We start from the raw sequence: 19,648 nt of genomic DNA on the forward strand, positions 1-19,648 counted from the left end.
GTTGGGGGTTGTAGTGATGTGTGTATATATATAGTATAATAGAAGTGTATTATAGTCATGTCCAGCGGTCGGTCATGTTGGGGGTTGTAGTGATGTATATATATATAGTATAATAGAAGTGTATTATAGTCATGTCCAGCGGTCGGTCATGCTGGGGGTTGTAGTGATGTGTATATACAGTATTATATGGAGCAGCATGTAGGGCATTAACTCCTCGCCCCCCATTGCGATGGTGTAATCGGCCAGTGCATTGAGCACACAGATAATGGTGGCATTGTGAGGGCACGTGCTGGTAGGAGTTGCCCTGACAAACATAGTGGGCAGTGAGTGGCATTTCACTGCTATATAAGATAAAGTGATGAGGATCTCGCCTCCCCCCATTTCCAGCACAGTCCCTGGATTTTGATTTGAAGCTCAGCTGAGCGTTGTTAATGTGCCAGGCAGTGACGGCGAACCCTGGCAGGGCTGTGCCAGATGAATCCCGGGGTGTGTAATGGCAGCACCAATCACCCCTGGGTCCCTGTCACCCTACTTCTGACATGCTGACTCTTTCCTACTTAATAGCCGGTGCAGCTTTTGGGATTAAAGGCTTTTCTTGGAGACATGAAGAGGTAGGCGTGCGAGCGTATGTCAGTGTATGTGTGCAGCCCAGGCTCCCAGCCCGGGGATCGCTGGCACTCAGACGGAAGGCTTGTGCTAGTTCCCATCAGCAATATGCCAGGGAATACTGTTTCTGCCATTATTGACTCTTTATTGTAGATTTTTGCAATTTATCACCAGAACATTTCACCCATAATTTTCTTACTAAAACTTTACAGGAATAACTGTAGGTCTGCAGGCCGGCCCAAATATCCATCTATCCATCCATCTATCTCATATCTATCTATCTCATATCTATCTATCTATCTCATATCTATCTATCTCATATCTATCTATCTCATATCTATCCATCCATCTATCTCATATCTATCTATCTCATATCTATCTATCTCATATCTATCTATCTCATATCTATCTATCCATCCATCTATCTATCCACCCATCTATCTATCTATCCATCCATCTATCTCATATCCATCTATCTCATATCCATCTATCTCATATCCATCTATCTCATATCTATCTATCTCATATCTATCTATCTCATATCTATCCATCCATCTATCTCATATCTATCTATCTCATATCCATCTATCTCATATCTATCTATCTATCCATCCATCTATCTCATATCCATCTATCTCATATCCATCTATCTCATATCTATCTATCTCATATCTATCTATCTCATATCTATCCATCCATCTATCTCATATCTATCTATCTCATATCCATCTATCTCATATCTATCTATCTATCTCATATCTATCTATCCATCCATCTCATATCTATCTATCTCATATCTAACTCATATCTCTCTATTTATCTATTTCATGTTTGTCTATCTCCTTTCTTTCTATATCATATCTATCCATCTCATATTTATTTATCTAGCTGAGATCTATCTATCTACCTCCTCTCTATCTATCTCTCTATCTCATATCTATCTATTTATCCATTATCCATCTCATTATCTATTTATCTATCTCATATCTATCTATCTGTGCCTCTATCTCATATGTCTCCATCTCTATTATCTATCTATCTCATATCTATATATCTCATATCTATCTGCCCCTCTATCTCATATCTCTCAATATCTATCTATCTATTTATCCAATATCCATCTCATTATCTATTTATCTATCTCATATCTATCTATCGGTGCCTTTCTCTTATCTCTCCATTTCTATTATCTATCTATCGCATATCTATCTCATATCTATCTAATCTATCGCATATCTAATCTATCCATCTATCTATCTACCCATCTCTCCCTCTATCTCATATCTATCTCTTTATGGGCTCCTGCACACTTTTGTTTTTCTTGCTCGTTTTTTCACACGATAGCACTGTTTTATAACGTGATTGTCAATATGACTTTCTAATGTCAAAACCGCATCGCACAAAAATCACAAAGCACAAAAATCACAAAGCACAAAAATCACAAAGCACAAAAATCACAAAGCACAAAAATCACAAAGCACAAGCCTGCGATGCGTTTTTAACATTAGAAAGTCACATTGACAATTGCGTTTAAAAAAATGCAGCGATATCGCAGCGTTACAAAATTGGGTGTGAGCCCTATCTCATATCTATCTCATTATCTATCTCATATCCATCTCATATAATATAGCTATATAGCTAACTATCTCATATCTGTGTATATAGTTATTTATCTCATATCTCTCCATATCTATCTCTCTATCTCATATCTATTTATCTCATATCTATCTATCTCAATCTCTCCATTTCATATCTATCTATCCTCTTTATCTATCTATCCTCTTTATCTATCTATCTATCCTCTTTATCTATCCTCTTTATCTATATCTATCTATCTATCTATCTATCCTCTTTATCTATCTATCTATCTATCTATCTATCTATCTATCTATCTATCTATCTATCTATCCTCTTTATCTATCTATCCTCTTTATCTATCTTATCTATCTATCTTCTTTATCTATCTATCTTCTTTATCTATCTATCCTCTTTATCTATCTATCCTCTTTATCTATCTATCTATCCTTTTTATCTATCTATCCTCTTTATCTATCTATCCTCTTTATCTATCTATCTATCTTCTTTATCTATCTATCCTCTTTATCTATCTATCTATCCTCTTTATCTATCTATCTATCTATCTATCTATCCTCTTTATCTATCTATCTATCTATCTATCCATCCTCTTTATCTATCTATCTATCTATCTATCTATCTATCTATCTATCTATCCATCCTCTTTATCTATCTATCTATCTATCTATCTATCTATCTATCTATCTATCTATCTATCTATCTATCTATCTATCCATCCTCTTTATCTATCTATCTATCTATCTATCTATCTATCTATCTATCTCATATCTATCACTCTCTCATCTATCTATCTATCTATCTATCTATCTATCTATCTATCTATCTATCTCTTATCTGTCTCTTTCTCTCTATCTCCTCTCTTTACATATCGTCCTTTCTATGCTCCATTTCTACGTGTTTCTTTCTCATTTTACTCACATAAGATTATGTAAGTAGCGGCCATGCAGGCGTTCAGCGCACGCAAGGTTAAAACGAAGAGAAGTCTGTATTATATAACCGACTCCATGGCTCCTGACATACATATGTTAGTCTATGACGACCCTCGCAGGCTGGGGACATTGAAAACAGAGAGATATTTGGTGTTTAGTGGAGCGTAGTCCTATCTGTCTGGTATGCTTGTTATATATATATTACTAGTGTAGTACTGCTAATGTGTTGTAATTGCCCATTGGAGGGTAAAGTGGGGAGCCCACACATACACGTCCATAGACTGTACGCCCGTGTTATACTCCTACTTATATAGGACCAAGAAATGATCAGAAAATACAGACTTATATATGAAATTCCTATGTGGGGAAATGGCCAGAAGTGTAGCGGTGCCCAGGGGCGTGCGTGGAGTTTCCTTGCTCTGTAAACAAACAGCAGCTGGCATCTCCCGCTACCCAGAACGCGGGTAATTCCTGTGCCAGCTGCAATGCCACAGAAAGTCATGTGTAATTAATCATATCTACATGGCTCCTGAACGTTGCTCCAGTTCCTTATCTGTGGCCAAGCTGGCCAGGATTTAACCCCATTTACCCCAAGCGCCCATCACACGCTCCAGTTATAGCAAGGAAATTCCGATGTTCCAAACAAAGCATCCAAGCAAAGGGCAGGCAGAGGAGGCAGCTGCCGTCAGCGTCACATCATTTGGGGGTCCCGATTCACAGGGGGTGTTAGTTAACTTTCCTAGAGTCTCGAATACGAAATATGCCTAGTTATGCTGTGACATATTGATGGCTTCCAGATTCTGATGTCATTAGCCACATTTTCCATATAGAGATCCAGGAAAGTTGAGTAATACCCACAATTGCAATGACAAAAGAGCTCTGCAGCATGGCATTCATTAGTCGCTTGCACTGTAGTGTTGGGGTCTTAATTTGGTAGATTCCACCCGCAAAGGGGCTAATGTCTTTGGCGGTGGTGAGGCGGAGGGAAGGGGTGGGGGGTGGGTGTTGCCGGACTCACAATGTCTGCTTCTGTGGCAATGTAAGTCATTGCAGCTGCCTCATCCAGTTCTAAACCCAGAGACAAGGGGTGCCTGGTGACTGCTTATCTCTAGTCTATTCTGTTGAATGAACATGCATGTTTCCAGGTAGGAGCCAGCCAACAGCTCTCTAATGTCTGTGGTTAGTTTTAGCAGTAAAGGGATTTTAGCCCTACCTTGTATGGACAATTACTATTTATTCTAGTAATTAGCATCCCTGATATAATTGTCATATTTTTAATAATAATATAAATGGGAAAAAATATATATAAATTGTAACACAAGAGTGAAGTGCAATTATAGATGGTCAATGTAGATTAAAGCCACCGAAATATGATGATCACGGCATGTTTGGTGAGAAATCATAGCGGTTGACCGAAAAAAAATCCAAGGTGGAATCAAATAACACAAAGACGTATGTTTCATCTTGCAGAAATCTTCCAGAACAGGCCATAATCACCTAATATCATTGATTTGCTTCCTACCTTTTCTGAGCTTTGGAGAAGAGCTCCACTTCAAAAGTTAAGGACACAATTTTACATACTTGGGTCTTAGAGTTCTTCTGGTCTGGTTTGTCCAAATGACCAAAACTGCTTTGACTTCTATGAAGGTGGATCTATTAGGAATACACAGTGGTGGGGTCTTTGGCTCTCACCACTGAACTGTGGGGCCCGTGACTCTTACCGCTGAACCATGGGGTCTGTGGCTGTCACCACTGAACTGTGGGGCCCGTGACTCTTACCGCTGAACCATGGGGTCTGTGGCTGTCACCACTGAACTGTGGGGTCCGTGACTCTCACCCCTGAACCGTGGGGTCTGTGGCTCTCACCGCTGAACTGTGGGGTCTGTGGCTTTCACCGCTGAACTGTGGGGTCTGTGGCTCTCACCCCTGAACTGTGGGGTCTGTGGCTCTCACCCCTGAACTGTGGGGTCTGTGGCTTTCACCGCTGAACTGTGGGGTCTGTGGCTCTCACCCCTGAACCGTGGGGTCTGTGGCTCTCACCCCTGAACTGTGGGGTCTGTGGCTCTCACCCCTGAACTGTGGGGTCTGTGGCTCTCACCCCTGAACCGTGGGGTCCGTGGCTCTCACCGCTGAACCGTGGGGTCTGTGGCTCTTACCGCTGAACTGTGGGGTCTGTGGCTCTCACCGCTGAACTGTGGGGTCTGTGGCTCTTACCGCTGAACTCTGGGGTCTGTGGCTCTCACCGCTGAACTGTGGGGTCTGTGGCTCTTACCGCTGAACTGTGGGGTCTGTGGCTCTCACCGTTGAACCGTGGGGTCTGTGGCTCTCACCGCTGAACTGTGGGGTCTGTGGCTCTCACCGTTGAACCATGGGGTCTGTGGCTCTCACCGCTGAACTTGCCTTTTGTATGAAGGCAGAGTTCTTCTTTCTGAGAAATTGTCTACCCTGCCTCCTGGCAGTAGAATAATACATAAATAGAGACCTTATGAGAATAAATCATATAAGCAACAAGGCATTCCCATATTTTTTAAACTTCAACCTATAAATGATTAGATGAATTGTACGTTTTTTGGTATCCTTCTTTATTGCCATTATGGTCGTATGATACTTAGTGATGTACAATATTTCATAATGTAACAGCAACTTAGGATGAGCTTCACATGCAAATACTAAAATAACTGTGGTTGATACTCTGTATTTTCAATTCAGTCAAAGAAGAGGTTAATGTTTAGGGTGTTGACCAATACTTTGTCCCACCTCTTGTCTAATAAATGTCTCTTGCCGTTCGCAGGAGCTTGATAATGTGGACGGAGAAGACTACACCGCAGAATTCTCTATCCAGAGCTCTCCAGCAACACAAAATGGACCAGAAGTTTATGTCCTTCCTCTTACAGAAGTTTCGGTGCCGATGTCGAAGCAGCCAGCAAGATCAGGTATGGCTATGGGGTCTGCATCGACCCCTCATCAGTGTCCTCTTGGCTCGGGGATGAGACATTTTACTGGATTAATTATACAGTTGTAGTAGTGATGATTAGATTAGTTATGGCTTTTTAGTTTTGTAACTGCCTGGTGGAGTACGGAAACTGTGATGTTTTTATTTGCCTAGCTATTAGAGCCAAGAAAGCAATGATTTCTTATCTAGCTGACCTGCTACTAGTCAGAAGTTGTAACTTTTTTTACACCCAAATACGTTTTTTCCTTCTCCATCACTACTGAGAGTTCTTGTTGGACAATTTCTCCACACTGATGTAAAGACAAGAGCTATTGGAAAAGTCCGGGCTACATTATTGAATCTTTGCCTTCATCTTTTCCAATAATTGAAATTAGGTTAGAGAATGCAATTTCCACAGGATGCGCTTAGAATCTGTAGGAACTGGTTTAGATATCACCCTGTGCTATCCTAGTCTCCTCCTCGATAAGTGGTGTTTGTGAGCTGCTTATCACCCTCCCTATACTGAGATTCAGGCCAACAGCTATTGCATGTCTATGGCCCCCTGCACACGGGCGGAAATTCCACGGCGGGATTTCCCGCAGAATATCCGCCCGTGCCCGCTGCCTTGGGATTGCATTAGGTAATGCAATCCTATGCAGACAGCTGCGATTTGACCACGGAAAACAAATTGCGGCATGTCCTATTTCTGTGCGAGCCTCACAGAGGCCCGCACAGAAACATCTCTAGTGATGCGCCGGGTCCGCTCTGCGCATGCGCCCACTGGGCACATAGCAGAGTGGGAAGACGCCGGAGCACGTGAGCCGCAGTGGTCACGCAGGAGCATGGGTCGGATCCCGCTGCGAGAATAGACTGGCTTTACCCCAAAGTATTAAAGTGGTAGTTCAGGACTAGAAAAACATGGCCGATTTTTTTTATTTTCCTTAAAATAGTGCCACACTTGCACACAGGTTATGAGTGGTATTACAACTCCACCTCATTTACTTCAATGGAGCTGAGCTGCTGTAGCAGACAATGCAGGTATGGTACTGTTCTGGAAGTAAGCAGCTATGTTGTTTGATCCCGTAAACCTCTTTTAATATCTTTAGTAATATGGGAGCTACTGGTGATTAACTATTGTTCGTATTTCTGTCAGTCTATGAGTTGTAGCAGGGATCAGGGATCACATGCAGTAGATCTAACTCAGAGGATCTCTGATACATTATTATAGCCAAAGAGAACCAATTCAGAATTGATCCATTGCAGATGGGGCCAGGATCAGAGAGGTTGGATAGTCGCCTGCTAGATATTGTTCCCCTGATGTAAGCTGCACCAAAGGTGTTTGGCTAAGGTGAATGATTATGGGCTCATTCACTTCAATCACCTATTGTGGCACCGGAATAGGACATGCCGCAGACCTTTTCATACGATCGAACATCGCATGAAAAAATGCACTCATGGGAACGAACCCATTGAAATCCATTCACTGCGCAATAATTGCATGCGTAATACGCAACACAACTACGCCCGTGTGAGCGAGCCCCATGTCAGTTGGTCCGAGAGGATGCAGTAGCTATCATCTGAAATATGTTTGTCTTAGGTATAAGACCAAGTCTATGGTCTTCCATATCAAGTAGATGGGCAGGTCTTGTTAACTGCCCGCCTACACTCTAATGGAACAGCCATATTGTCTGCCTGATCCACGCTCAGACTCTGCAGAGCACTTCTTTTGCCATTAATACCTTCTTTAGGGCTCCTTGAGACGGGTATGTTTGTGCCAGATACAGAGAATAGAACCCATTGACTTCAATGGGTTTGCTCATAAGTGCATTTTGAGTGCGCAAAAATATAGGGCCTGCTCTGCTTTCTTGCATGTTTTGCAGCAAAACTGCCATAGAAGTCTATGGCAAGGGTGAGGATGAGCACTGCGCAAAATGCAGAAAAAGGAGACATCTGGACTTCATTAGGCTTCAATAGCCAATCAATTCCATGGAAAGGGAGCATCAGATGTGCCCTGCGAGCGCAAAATATACAGTAGCAAGCACTGACACGTGCGCAACACCCTGATTATCTATACATCGTTCATGCGCAAACACACTGTGGCAAGCATATTTGCGCTAGCACCTGTCTAAAACCGCCCTTAGATAGACTAAGGGTCTGTTTACTCAAAACCATTTATCATTTGAAGAAACGAACTATGTTGGCCGTCACTCGTGCAGCCTGTTTATACGGCAGATACATTGCTGCTTGTTCAGTCGTTCAGTCGTTGACATTCTCTGTATAAGTGACTGAGAGCGTCTGAACGCGCGGTATTCAAATGGAACAATAAACGAGCTGACAATGGTTTTTATGCCTGCAGAAAATGAATGATGAACGAAAAGCGAACAATTTATCGTTGGATTGCTGGCTGCGTTTACACTGAACCATTATCCTTCACCTTTTATGAACAATAATGGCTCCTGTAAAGGGACCGTTACTACCACATAGAGGTGGCATTTAAGGAAACCATCACCTAGCCCTGCCAGTAACAGATCCTCCGCAGACCGCGCCGATGTCTACCGACCGCTACGCTCAGGACAGTCTTTGAGTGAAAGTGCGGTTTATTATGTGGGTAGCTGGAATGGTCGGGGGCATGAGTACAGGGCGAGGCCCGTTGTAGCACCATCTTCCCTGTACACGGAGGGCTCAGCGCTGACAATGCTGGTAACTTTCCTCTACTCCTCTGAGTGGGACTGGAATCCTAGCAAGGAATTAATAGAATTATATCATATTTGGAGGCTGCAGGATAAGGGGGCCGAGGCAAGAGAAGCAGAACAAACTGCTCTAAAGAACAGAGCTCTCGCACACAAAGGAGCTCTTACACACGGCTCCGGCCCCTCCATACTTACCCTGATGTCATCCAGAATGGCCCCAGTGTCCGGCATCTGAAGAAGGAGTGCCGGCCTGTGCCAGGCCAATGCACAATGCCTCTGTTTGTTCCTGGCACAGATTGGAATGTACCCCTGGAATTCTAGGGCAGGATGGTGGGCAGGACACCGTGGGAGCATGGAGGGAGTTAAAATGTCACGTATTGAAGTCAGGGACATTGTGTCGCCATCTGTAGGGTGATTGGCATGATAAGAGCCCACAATATGTTTTTGTTTTACGTCTGATGAAGCTTTTCTATTCATTCTGCTGGATGATGCCATCTGCAATGCCATCCATTGGCACCCACTATACATTACAAGCAGTGACTAGGTATAAGCACCATATAGTGTTGGAATTCACAGCGTTCTATGGTGTCCACGTAACACTTCCATACAGTTTCCTATAAGACAACGCTATACAATGTCGCCACCGCCGTACCCTGCATGGCTGAGTGGCAGGGCCCCACAATACCTTAGTGCTCAAGTACCAACAGTGACCATATAACAGCTCCGTAGTAAGTGCGGCACAATGTCTAGGGCCGGCTTCACAGGCGTATTTGCGCATGCAAAATTTGCACGCAATATGCAGTGAATAGAGCAATTTGATTTCAGTGGGTTCACATAAGTGTACTTTCCTGCGCAATTCCGTTGCGTTAAAAAAACACAGCATGCTCTATTTCCTTGCGCAGTTGCACACCAAAAGTCCCCATAGAAGACAATGGAGGTGCGCAAATATGTGCACAGAAACGCGTGAAACACGGCGGAATTGCACAGGAAAAATCTAGAATGTATTAGACTAATTAGCCATTTCAATGGCTGGGAGCATCAGCACTTTTTTTGGCGCGTGTAAATGAACATGTCTTGTTGCCTTTCTGCTTGTTGTCAGTGAATTGCGACACTCAAAGGCTGAAATAAAGATGTAATATGTCTGACAGCTGAGGGCTTGCTACAGTCGTATGTAGGCTAGACAATTCTCTGTAAGCTAAACACATGAATGAGACCGACTGAGGGCCAGTTCAGGGTTAACATCTCGCTGCTCCATTTTTGGAGGAGAAAAAGTGAAATAAAAAACGGGAAAAAACACATTTTTCTCCATTGATTTCAATTGGGGTTTAAGAAAATATGGAAAGTAAACAGAAAGGCTTCCGTTCCATCAGGTGTCCGTTTTTTGGATGGAAAAATAATGCTTCAGACTGCTACTGTCCAAAAGACCGGAAATCTGATGGAATGGAAGCAAATGGAAGTTTCTCCAAAAACTGAGCAAATACCGTAGATGGAAACCCAGAACTGACCCCAACGCAGGGGTGAAAGCAGCCTGAGGGCTTATTTACACACACAAGATTCTTGTGCGAACTTTGTGCAATACGATGGGCACAAAACTCGCACGGATATGAAATCTATTCTTTTGAATGCAGTAATCCACACGAGGGATTTTTTTTCCTCGCAGCATTGCTGCAGGTAAAAGTAAACTCACAGCAGGTTCTATCTTTGGGCGTTCCCTTGAAATGGGGACCTTGAGAGCCATCGCATGGCACGTGCACTACGTGGGATGTGATGTTTCCTGTTGAAATCCATGGAAGAAACTTGCGATCCCAACGCACGTGAAACACACGTGAGGATCGCAGTTTGCTGTGAAAAATGCACGTAGGCAAGTCAGCCGTGTGAATAAGCCCTAACACATCTCTCCCTCGCCTTGTTAGTGTGTTACAATGTATGAGTGCAGGTGAAGTGGAGCAGTCTGGAGTCCCGGCTGTTTAGTTAACCCTTTGCAATCCAGTTTTGGATTCAGGGTTTCCTAGGGGGCTTTCTCTTTCTGCCATTATACAATGGCGCCATCTGCTGGCTAGAGCCAGGACGGTCGTATGGGACATGCTGGAGAGACCTCAGACAACAGAGTGGCCAGCAATATACAGTAAGAATACCCTGCTGGACGCCTTCCGACATTGGAGCTGCACAGCCTTCAATCAGAATGTCTTTAGACGTCAGACAGTGGATTGGAAAGGGTTAATAGGAGAATGTCTAGACTAGATACAACTGTAACAAATACTCAGCTGTGAGATATATTAGGTCCTCAGTAACCTTCAGGGTGGAGTGTAAAAAAAGGAATAGGAGTGTCTGTTACATTAGTGCTACTGTAAATACATATGTCCATGAGTGAGACTACTGATGTAGCAGACCTGACAGCTGTCTGAAGTCCCTTGTCATTACAACCTCAGCTCTGCTACGCTTGTCATCATGTCCTTGCCGGCTGATCACTCTGGACTGTTTTATGTTTTAATGATTTTCTCTTCTTTTATTCTATTGCTTTTTTTCAGTGCAACTTCTTAAATCTACAGACCTGGGACGACAGAGCTTGTTGTACCTGAAGGAGATTGGGAATGGATGGTTTGGCAAGGTGAGCATACTCTGCTGCCATCTGCAGGTTGCTTTAGGTTATTACACAAGGTGCAGTTACGTTTTCTGTTTTTATAGGAATTGTTTGCTGTTCTTTCTATAAACCACTGTAATATCTTTATTAATAATAATGATCGTCATCATCTTCACTCAGATATGTGTAAATAATGCTCACAGCAACCAAGAAGATGATTGATTGCATTTTGCAACATTAAAGTCAGAATCCATTTGGTTACTGTTTGTGCAATTTATGTAATATTGCCAACCTAACGGCTACAGTAGTAATGTATTATTTTGGGGTCCTGCAGGTGCTGCTTGGGGAGGTGAATTCTGGTCTCTCCAGTACTCAGGTCGTGGTGAAGGAACTTAAAGTCAGCGCCAGCGTTCAGGAGCAAATACTGTTTCTAGAAGAGACACAACCCTTCAGGTAATTCAAGACTTCTGCTTACTAAGCTCCAGTCACCACACGCAAACCCCATACTTGCCAACAGTTTTTATTTTATGGGACTGCCCCATGCACTGTACCACAAAGGGACTTGGTAATGCTAAAGGTATGGGAGTATTCTCGATTTGTGATGCAAATATTAGTAAGTATGACTTTCGAGATGCTCTCTCCTATATTTCACATTAGTACAGCTCCAGGAAACTGAGATATGAGAAGTGGTTTTCTGTAGAGCTGCCTGAATTCTCTCTGTGATATGGAGGAAACACTGTGGTCACTGGTTGTTTGGGGTTATAACATAATAGATGTGCTGGGTCAAGTCAAAGAAGACGCATTTGACCCTGCAGAGCCAATAAACTTTTGTCATTGGCCGGCACAAGGCCAGCAGCTTTACAGTGGGATCACCCTGCAGACAGCTTCCTATATTTCAGCTGCGGTCATTGAAAAAATGACCAAATATGTGATTGACAAGGCAAGGGTTAGGTGGATTCACAACTGGCTGAGTGATCATACTCAAAGAGTGGTCATAAATGGCTGCACATCCAAGTGGAAGAATGTATCAAGTGGGGTACCAGAAGGCTCTGTCCTAAACCCAGTGTTGGTCAACATTGTTATAAATGATCTGGTGGAGGGAATTGAGGGAAAACTGATCAAATTTGCCGATGACACAAAGCTATGAGGGATGGCTAACACTAGGGAAGAGAGAGTATTCAAAAAGATCTAGAAAAGCTTGCACAGTGGGCAGCGACTAACAGAATGGTATTTAACAAGGAGAAATGCAAAGTCCTACATCTGGGCAAAGAAAATAAAAAAAAGCACATACTGAATGGGAGGAATTAGGCTAAGCAGCAGCACATGTGAAAAAGACTTGGGTATACTAATAGATCATAGACTGAACATGAGTCAGCAATGTGATGCAGCAGACACAAAGGCAAACACAATTCTGGGATGTATTAAGAGAAGCATAGAGTCTAGATCACGTGAGGTCATTATCCCCCTCTACTCTTCCTTAGTCAGACCTCATCTGGAATACTGTGTCCAGTTCTGGGCACCCCACTTTAAAAAACACATAGACAAACTGTAGCAAGTTCAGAAAAGAGTTACTAAGATGGTGAGCGGTCTGGAAATCATGTCCTATGACGAACGGTTAAAGAATCTGGGACTGTTTAGCTTGCAGAAGAGAAGGCTGGAGGAGACTTAATAGCGGTCTACAAATATCTGAAGGGCAGTCACAGTGCAGAGGGATCAGCCCTATTCTCATCTGCACAAGGATAGACTAGAAGCAATGGGATGTAACTGAAAGGGAGGAGACACAGATTAAATATTAGACAGTGAAGGTGATCAATGAGTGGAACAGGTTACCACAGGAGGTGGTGAGTTCTCCTTCAACGGAAGTGTTCAAACAAAGGCTGGACAGACATCTGTCTGGGATGATTTATTGATCCTGCATTGAGCAGGGGGTTGGACCTGATGACCCTGGATGTCCCTTCCAACTCTACCATTCTATGATTCTATGATAGTGGGTGGAAATCCTGCAGATGCCTTCAATTAAAGGGATCTTGTACAGGGTTTTCTGACCGCTAACAATAGCATCCTATGTGATGGCAATGCATGGTACCATACAGAATAATATACGTGGCTTTGAAATCCACATGATAGCTAATTTATGATTACATTAAAGTCATGCCGTCTGTGGTAGAAGCCTAATAAAACACAACCTAGCTCTTGCGTGAGTAGTCAAGTATATTTTTGTTAGAGGTTGGAACCTTCTTAGTTACGGCCAGTACGCCTTTTTCCTGACCTCACTAATGGGCTTTAAACCTGCACATTCATCCTTTTAAGGCGATGGATTTGCTGATTACTGACAGCCAGGATCCTGCTCTAACCATCAGTAGTGGAGAAGCCTCAGATCCTGGCAGTTTAACCAATTAAATGCCACCATTAATAGCAACTGCAGCTTGTAAGCAGATGACAGGGGAAGGGGCGACTTCTGTTACCCATCAGCACCCCGCAGTGTGATTGCAAGATACCAATGGGTTCCCATGCCAGCCGGAAGTCTGAAAAGGCCTCCATGTCTGCCATGTAAATCAGCCTATTAAACCCCACCTCCTGCAGAGTCTAATAGGCTTAAGAGAACACACTACATAAGTAAAGGCCCATTTAGTCGGGACGAATGTCGGGAAAACGATTCCCGACACTTGTCCCTGCACATACTCGCTCTTGTGCTGCTAGCACAGGAGCTAGTATTGCTGGCTCACAGCAGGGCGGCTGCAGGAGATTTCTCTCCTCGCGCTCCCCTGCCCCTCTCTTAATTGATATAACATAGCGGCCGTTCAGTACTGGCTGCTATTCACACTGAACAATCAGCAATCAGCTCATCGTCCATTATTTATGCTGCATAACATCCTGGATGATGAGCTGATCGTTCAGTGTAAATAGTGGCTGTTCAGTATTGAACGGCCGCTGTGACATAGTAACATAGTTTGTAAGGCTGAATGAAGACAATGTCCATCTAGTCCAGCCTGTTTATCCTCCTGTGTTGTTGATCCAGAGGAAGGCAAAAAACCCGAAGAGCAGAAGCCAATTAGCCCTTTTGGGGAAAAAATTCCTTCCCGACTCCCTAATGGCAATCAGACTGTTCCCTGGATCAACCCCTAATAGTTCCTACCTGCCTGTATACCTGGATTAACAATTAACCTAAGATTTATATCCTGTAATATCCTTCTGCTGCAGAAAGACATCAAGTCCCCTTTTAAACTCCTCTATGGATTTTGCCATCACTACGTCCTCAGGCAGAGAGTTCCACAGTCTAACTGCTCTTACAGTAAAGAATCCCCTTCTATGTTGGTGATGAAACCTACTTTCCTCTAATCGTAGCGGATGTCCTCTTGTTACCGTCGTGGTCCTGGGTGTAAACAGATGATGGGAGAGATCCTTGTATTGTCCCCTCATGTATTTATACATAGTTATTTGATCCCCCCGTAGCCGTCTTTTTTCCAGGGTGAATAATCCCAGTTTTGGTGCCTCTCTGGGTATTCCAGTCCCTTTATTCCATGTATTAGTTTAGTTGCCATTCTTTGAACCCCCTCCAGCACTGTGACATCTTTCCTGAGCACCGGTGACCAGAACTGTACGCAGTATTCCATGTGCTTGACAAGCTCCTTATAAAGTGGAAGGATAATGTTCTCGTCCCTCGCCCCTATACCTCTTTTAATGCACCCCAAGACTTTATTTGCCTTTGCAGCAGCTGACTGGCATTGGTTACTCCAGTTTAGTCTATTATCCACTAATACCCCCAGATCCTTTTCCATATCACATTTCCCTAGCAGTGCCCCATTAAGTGTATATTGGTGACATCCGTTTCTCCTGCCCATGTGCAGAACCTTACATTTATCAACATTGAACTTCATTTGCCATTTTTCTGCCCAAGCCCCCAGCTTATCTAGGTCTGTTTGTAGCTGCACATTGTCCTCCGGTGCATTAATTATATTGTATAATTTTGTGTCTTCTGCAAATATTGATATATTACTGTGCAGCCCCTCTATCAGGTTGTTGATAAATATATTAAACAGAGTGGGGCCTAACACTGAACCCTGTGGCACCCCGCTAGCGACTGTGGCCCAATCAGAGTACAAACCATTTATTACCACCCTCTGCTTTCTATCATTGAGCCAATTCTTTACCCAATTACACACGTTTTCCCCCAGACCGAGCTGCCTCATTTTATATATCAGCCTGTTATGCGGCACGGTATCAAATGCTTAAGGCCTCATGTTCACTAACTAAATGGAATTGCGGATTCCGCAGCGGATTTTTCCCATAGGGAATTATTGGCCATCCGCGGTCTATTGAATTGATTTTTGCACCCGCGGATGGCATTTTAAAAGAATTGCGTTTTTTACGCGTGGAAGAAAAGACGTGGCATGCTCCATTCGGCCGCGGATTCCGCGCGGATCGGCAACATTGCTATCACATTGATAGCAATGTGTGCAAATATCTGCATGCAAAAAAATACCAGTTAAAGCAAATCCCCGCGGAATCCGCTGTGGAAATGCGCGGCAGATTCTGCACGGATTGTATTTTTCAAGTGGACATGAGGCCTTAGAGAAGTCCAGATATACGATATGTGTTATGTCAATGGAGAGGGACAGGGGAGCGCGAGGAGAGAAGTCTCCTGCAGCCTCCCCGCTGCCCCCTGCTGGCTGCTCTGTGAGTGAGTCAGCGATATTAGCTCCCGTACAACAGCACCGTAGCAAGTGTATGCGGGGGCGAGAGTTGGGCATCGTTTGCCCGACATTCATCCCGTCTAATGCAGTGTACTATCCTTAATGCAGTGTACTATCCTTAATGCAGTGTACTATCCTTAATGCAGTGTACTATCCTAACAATCAAATGATCGCATCTTCAAGTCGCCTTAAGAAACTAAAAAATAGCGTCAAAAAAGTTCAATAAAGCTTAAGGGCTCACACCCACTTGCGTTTTTTTCATGCGATTTTGTTACTTTTTTTCACGCTATTGTCAATGGGACTTTCGAATGTTAAAAATGCATCACAAAAAAATTGCAAAGCAAAAACTTGTGATGTGTTTTAACATTAGAAAGTCCCATTGACAATCGCGTTTAAAAAATGTAGCGATATCGCAGTATTAAAAAAAACGCAAGTGGGTGTGAGCCCTAATTTAAAGAAAAAAATCCAGTTTAAAAGAAAACAACACATTTTTCCTCACAATAAAAACCTTTGTGGGGTTTTACCCACTAGCGTTTTTTTAACGCTGCGATATCGCTGAGTTTTTGTGCTTTTGCGATTTTTGTGCGATGCGATTTTAACATTAAAAAGTCCCATTGAAAAAAATGCAGCGATATCGCAGCGCTAAAAAAATGCTATTGGGTAAAAACCCTTAAATGGATAAAATACCAAAAGAACTTTTGAAAACGCAACCCATATTGGGAATTTCTGCTTTTTTCTTTTGTTCATCTCCCCATAAACATAATAAAAAGTAATCCAAAAGACACATGCACCTCAAAATGGTACCAATAAAACCCACAACAAACCTACGGCCCCCACAGAGCTCCGCTGACGGAAAAGTGAAAATGTTAATGGTGTTAGAAAGCAGCGATGCACATTCAATTGTTTTTCTTTAAAATATGTAATTGTGCTACAAGAGTAAAAAATGAAAAAACCTATATAAACTTGGTATTGCAGTAATCAAAGAAAGTTATCAGATTATTTTTACAGAATGTTGAGCACCCTTAACCCTTTCCAATTCAATTTATATCCTGGTTTTCCTAGGGGGCTTACTCTTTTTTTGCCGTTATACAACAGCACTATCTGCTGGCTAAAGCCAGTACTGCATGAGGTGACACGTTGGATAGGCTCTGACAGCAGAGAGGCTGGCAATATACAGTAAGAGAACCCTGATGGACGTCTTCCAACATCGGAGCTGTACAGCCTTAAATCATAATGTCTTCAGAGGTCAGACAGTGGATTGGAATACCTTTGGGGTTTTTAATCCCGCCCCACCTCCAAAACAAATCTAATAAAAGTTCTACAGCACACTATATGTACCCAACAGGCGGGGCATTAAAAGATAATTGTCAAAAAAAAACAAAACAAGCCCTCATACAGCCACGTCAACAAGTCGCAACTCTTACAAATGTGATGATGAAAATGGCTTAGTCCATAAGGCAAAAAATAAGGCGCCACTAAGGGGCAGTTCTAGGCTCTGTTCCTATTCTAAGACAGTTCAATCAGAGACTGGATAGATAGAGTGCCACTACCAGGCCATGATGGGTAATACGGTGCATGCCTGTTCGTAATGTGTTTTCATGGTAATGGGCCGATGGCGTGTGATTGGAGCACGTAGAGCACGCCGTGTATCCGAGACACATCGCCCGGCACGATTCACTGAGAACACATGAGTCAGTCAGCCAGGTATGTGCTACTCGGGGTCACGCTTTCCATGAGTAAGTGTGCGAAGGATCCTGGCAGCCATGTAACTCACGGGCATGGCGGCGCTCTGGACAGACATGCTCTTCGTGGCTACTCTCTGCACTGGCTTACGGATAAGGGGACCACATTTAATAGAAGGCGCAATTGATGACAAAAGTCCACATTTTTTGTAGATCTGTGCAAATCAGAGCAAGAGTTTGGCAAATAATGGTCTGAATGGTGAACAGCTGCAGGTTGCGTCGTGGGAATGCTATCGACACCGCAGTTTCTTCACACCATAATAAAAACAACTGTACATCATTCACTTTTGTTAAAGAGGATCGGTCAGCTCTCCTCATAAAGTGACAATCCAGGAGCATCTTTTGGAGCACTTTGCACAGTATTGTTCCTCTGTTATTCCTCCTGGAAATAGATTAAAAAATTAACAACTGGGCATTCCCTTTGTCAGCAGGTTGTGTCCCTATACACTAACATTGTCCAATGAGTGTCAGACTTTGTAGGGATGCCTGCTGCTGAGAATGAAGAAGAACTGCACAACATGGAGTTTTAAGAAACTTGCGCTAGAATTGTTATTTCATAAGATGTACAAGAATTTACTAAAAACACCCGTCAGGAGATCTAATAAGCCTACTTTGGATTATTGAAATGTAAAAATCTTTTTCTAGGTAAGTTGAGTGACAACCAATATGGCTGCCATTACATTCCAGGTCCCCTGGATTACTGATTGTTTAAGCTGCTTAAATATGTAGGGATCTGGTAGGGAGGAAGAACCACTGCAGAAGGGTTTGCAGTTTATGACACTTGAAAAGGTGGAGGACAACCTCAACTGGCCAAATTAGTTGTCAACAACTTTCCAAAAAATATAAAGGAGTAAGAAACGAATGTAATGATAGAGAAAGGCTTCGAGCGATCCTGCGGGAAGAGGAGGGGGTATATTGTCTGCAGTTGTTCTCTGCCACCAGTCCACCAGTTCTGGCCTCATTTTCTGCTGTTCAAGATAGCTGCAGAAATGTTCTTGCTACCTAATGCACACTGTGCACTGCTCTCTGATTGGCCAGTGCTGATCACGTGAGCAGTTCCGGCCAATCAAAGAAGAGATATAGTGCATTCACAGTCTAACACTAACAATGCACTGTGGGGATTAGGTAGTCGGAAGATTGCTTGGACTATCTTGGATATCCGAAAACAGTCATACGAGGAACCAGTAGATTGGAGGGACATTCCTCCCACTCCTGTCCGGGACAGAATTTGGTTCTGAAACTGGAGAATCGCTTTAAATTAATTGGCTTTTTTCTTTTTTTTTTTATTTTAGTGAAAATTATTCTAAAGGCAATCTATGGTACTGAATATTCTACTATCTGAGGCAGCATGTGATAGAGCAAGAGGAGCTGTGCAGATAGATATATAGTGTTGTGCTGGGGCGGGTCTATAAGTTCGGAGGGCAGAGGGATCAGCCCTATTATCATCTGCACAAGGAAAGACTAGAAGCAATGGGATGAAACTGAAAGGGAGGAGACATAAATTAGATATTAGACAAAACTTTCTGACACTGAGGGTGATCAATGAGTGGAACAGGTTACCACGGGAGGTGGCGAATTCTCCTTCAATGGGAGTGTTCAAACAAAGGCTGGACAAATATCTGTCTGGGATGATTTAGTGATCCTGCACTGAGCAGGGGGTTGGACCCGATGACCCTGGAGGTCCCTTCCAACTCTACCAGTCTATGAGTCCAGTTGGAACTTTACAAGCCCAGGTGAGGCGCTGTGTCCGGTGCCGAGGTAGTAACGGAGGCACCGTAGTGGGCCTACTACCAAATCGCAATTGGAAGCTAAAATATGCTGCACTGAGCTGTGGGGTATGTGTGTGGAGCCTCCTGCATTAAATGTCCCTTTGTGATG

General features: G+C 43.2%; 1 protein-coding gene across 1 annotated transcript in view; it reads left to right on the plus strand.

The window, feature by feature from the left end:
- Positions 1-442: 442 nt before the first annotated feature.
- The window catches only part of AATK (apoptosis associated tyrosine kinase), an 82,325-nt gene continuing 63,119 nt past the window's right edge, over positions 443-19,648 (plus strand). The window contains exons 1-4 of the mRNA XM_066586672.1: positions 443-611; positions 5,923-6,064; positions 11,282-11,361; positions 11,669-11,787. Of these exons, the coding sequence (XP_066442769.1) occupies positions 540-611; positions 5,923-6,064; positions 11,282-11,361; positions 11,669-11,787 (413 nt within the window). The 5' untranslated portion in view covers positions 443-539. The remainder of the gene's footprint in view (positions 612-5,922; positions 6,065-11,281; positions 11,362-11,668; positions 11,788-19,648) is intronic.

The sequence above is a fragment of the Eleutherodactylus coqui genome, chromosome 13 (genome assembly GCF_035609145.1).
Source record: "Eleutherodactylus coqui strain aEleCoq1 chromosome 13, aEleCoq1.hap1, whole genome shotgun sequence".
NCBI classification, from domain to species: domain Eukaryota; kingdom Metazoa; phylum Chordata; class Amphibia; order Anura; family Eleutherodactylidae; genus Eleutherodactylus; species Eleutherodactylus coqui.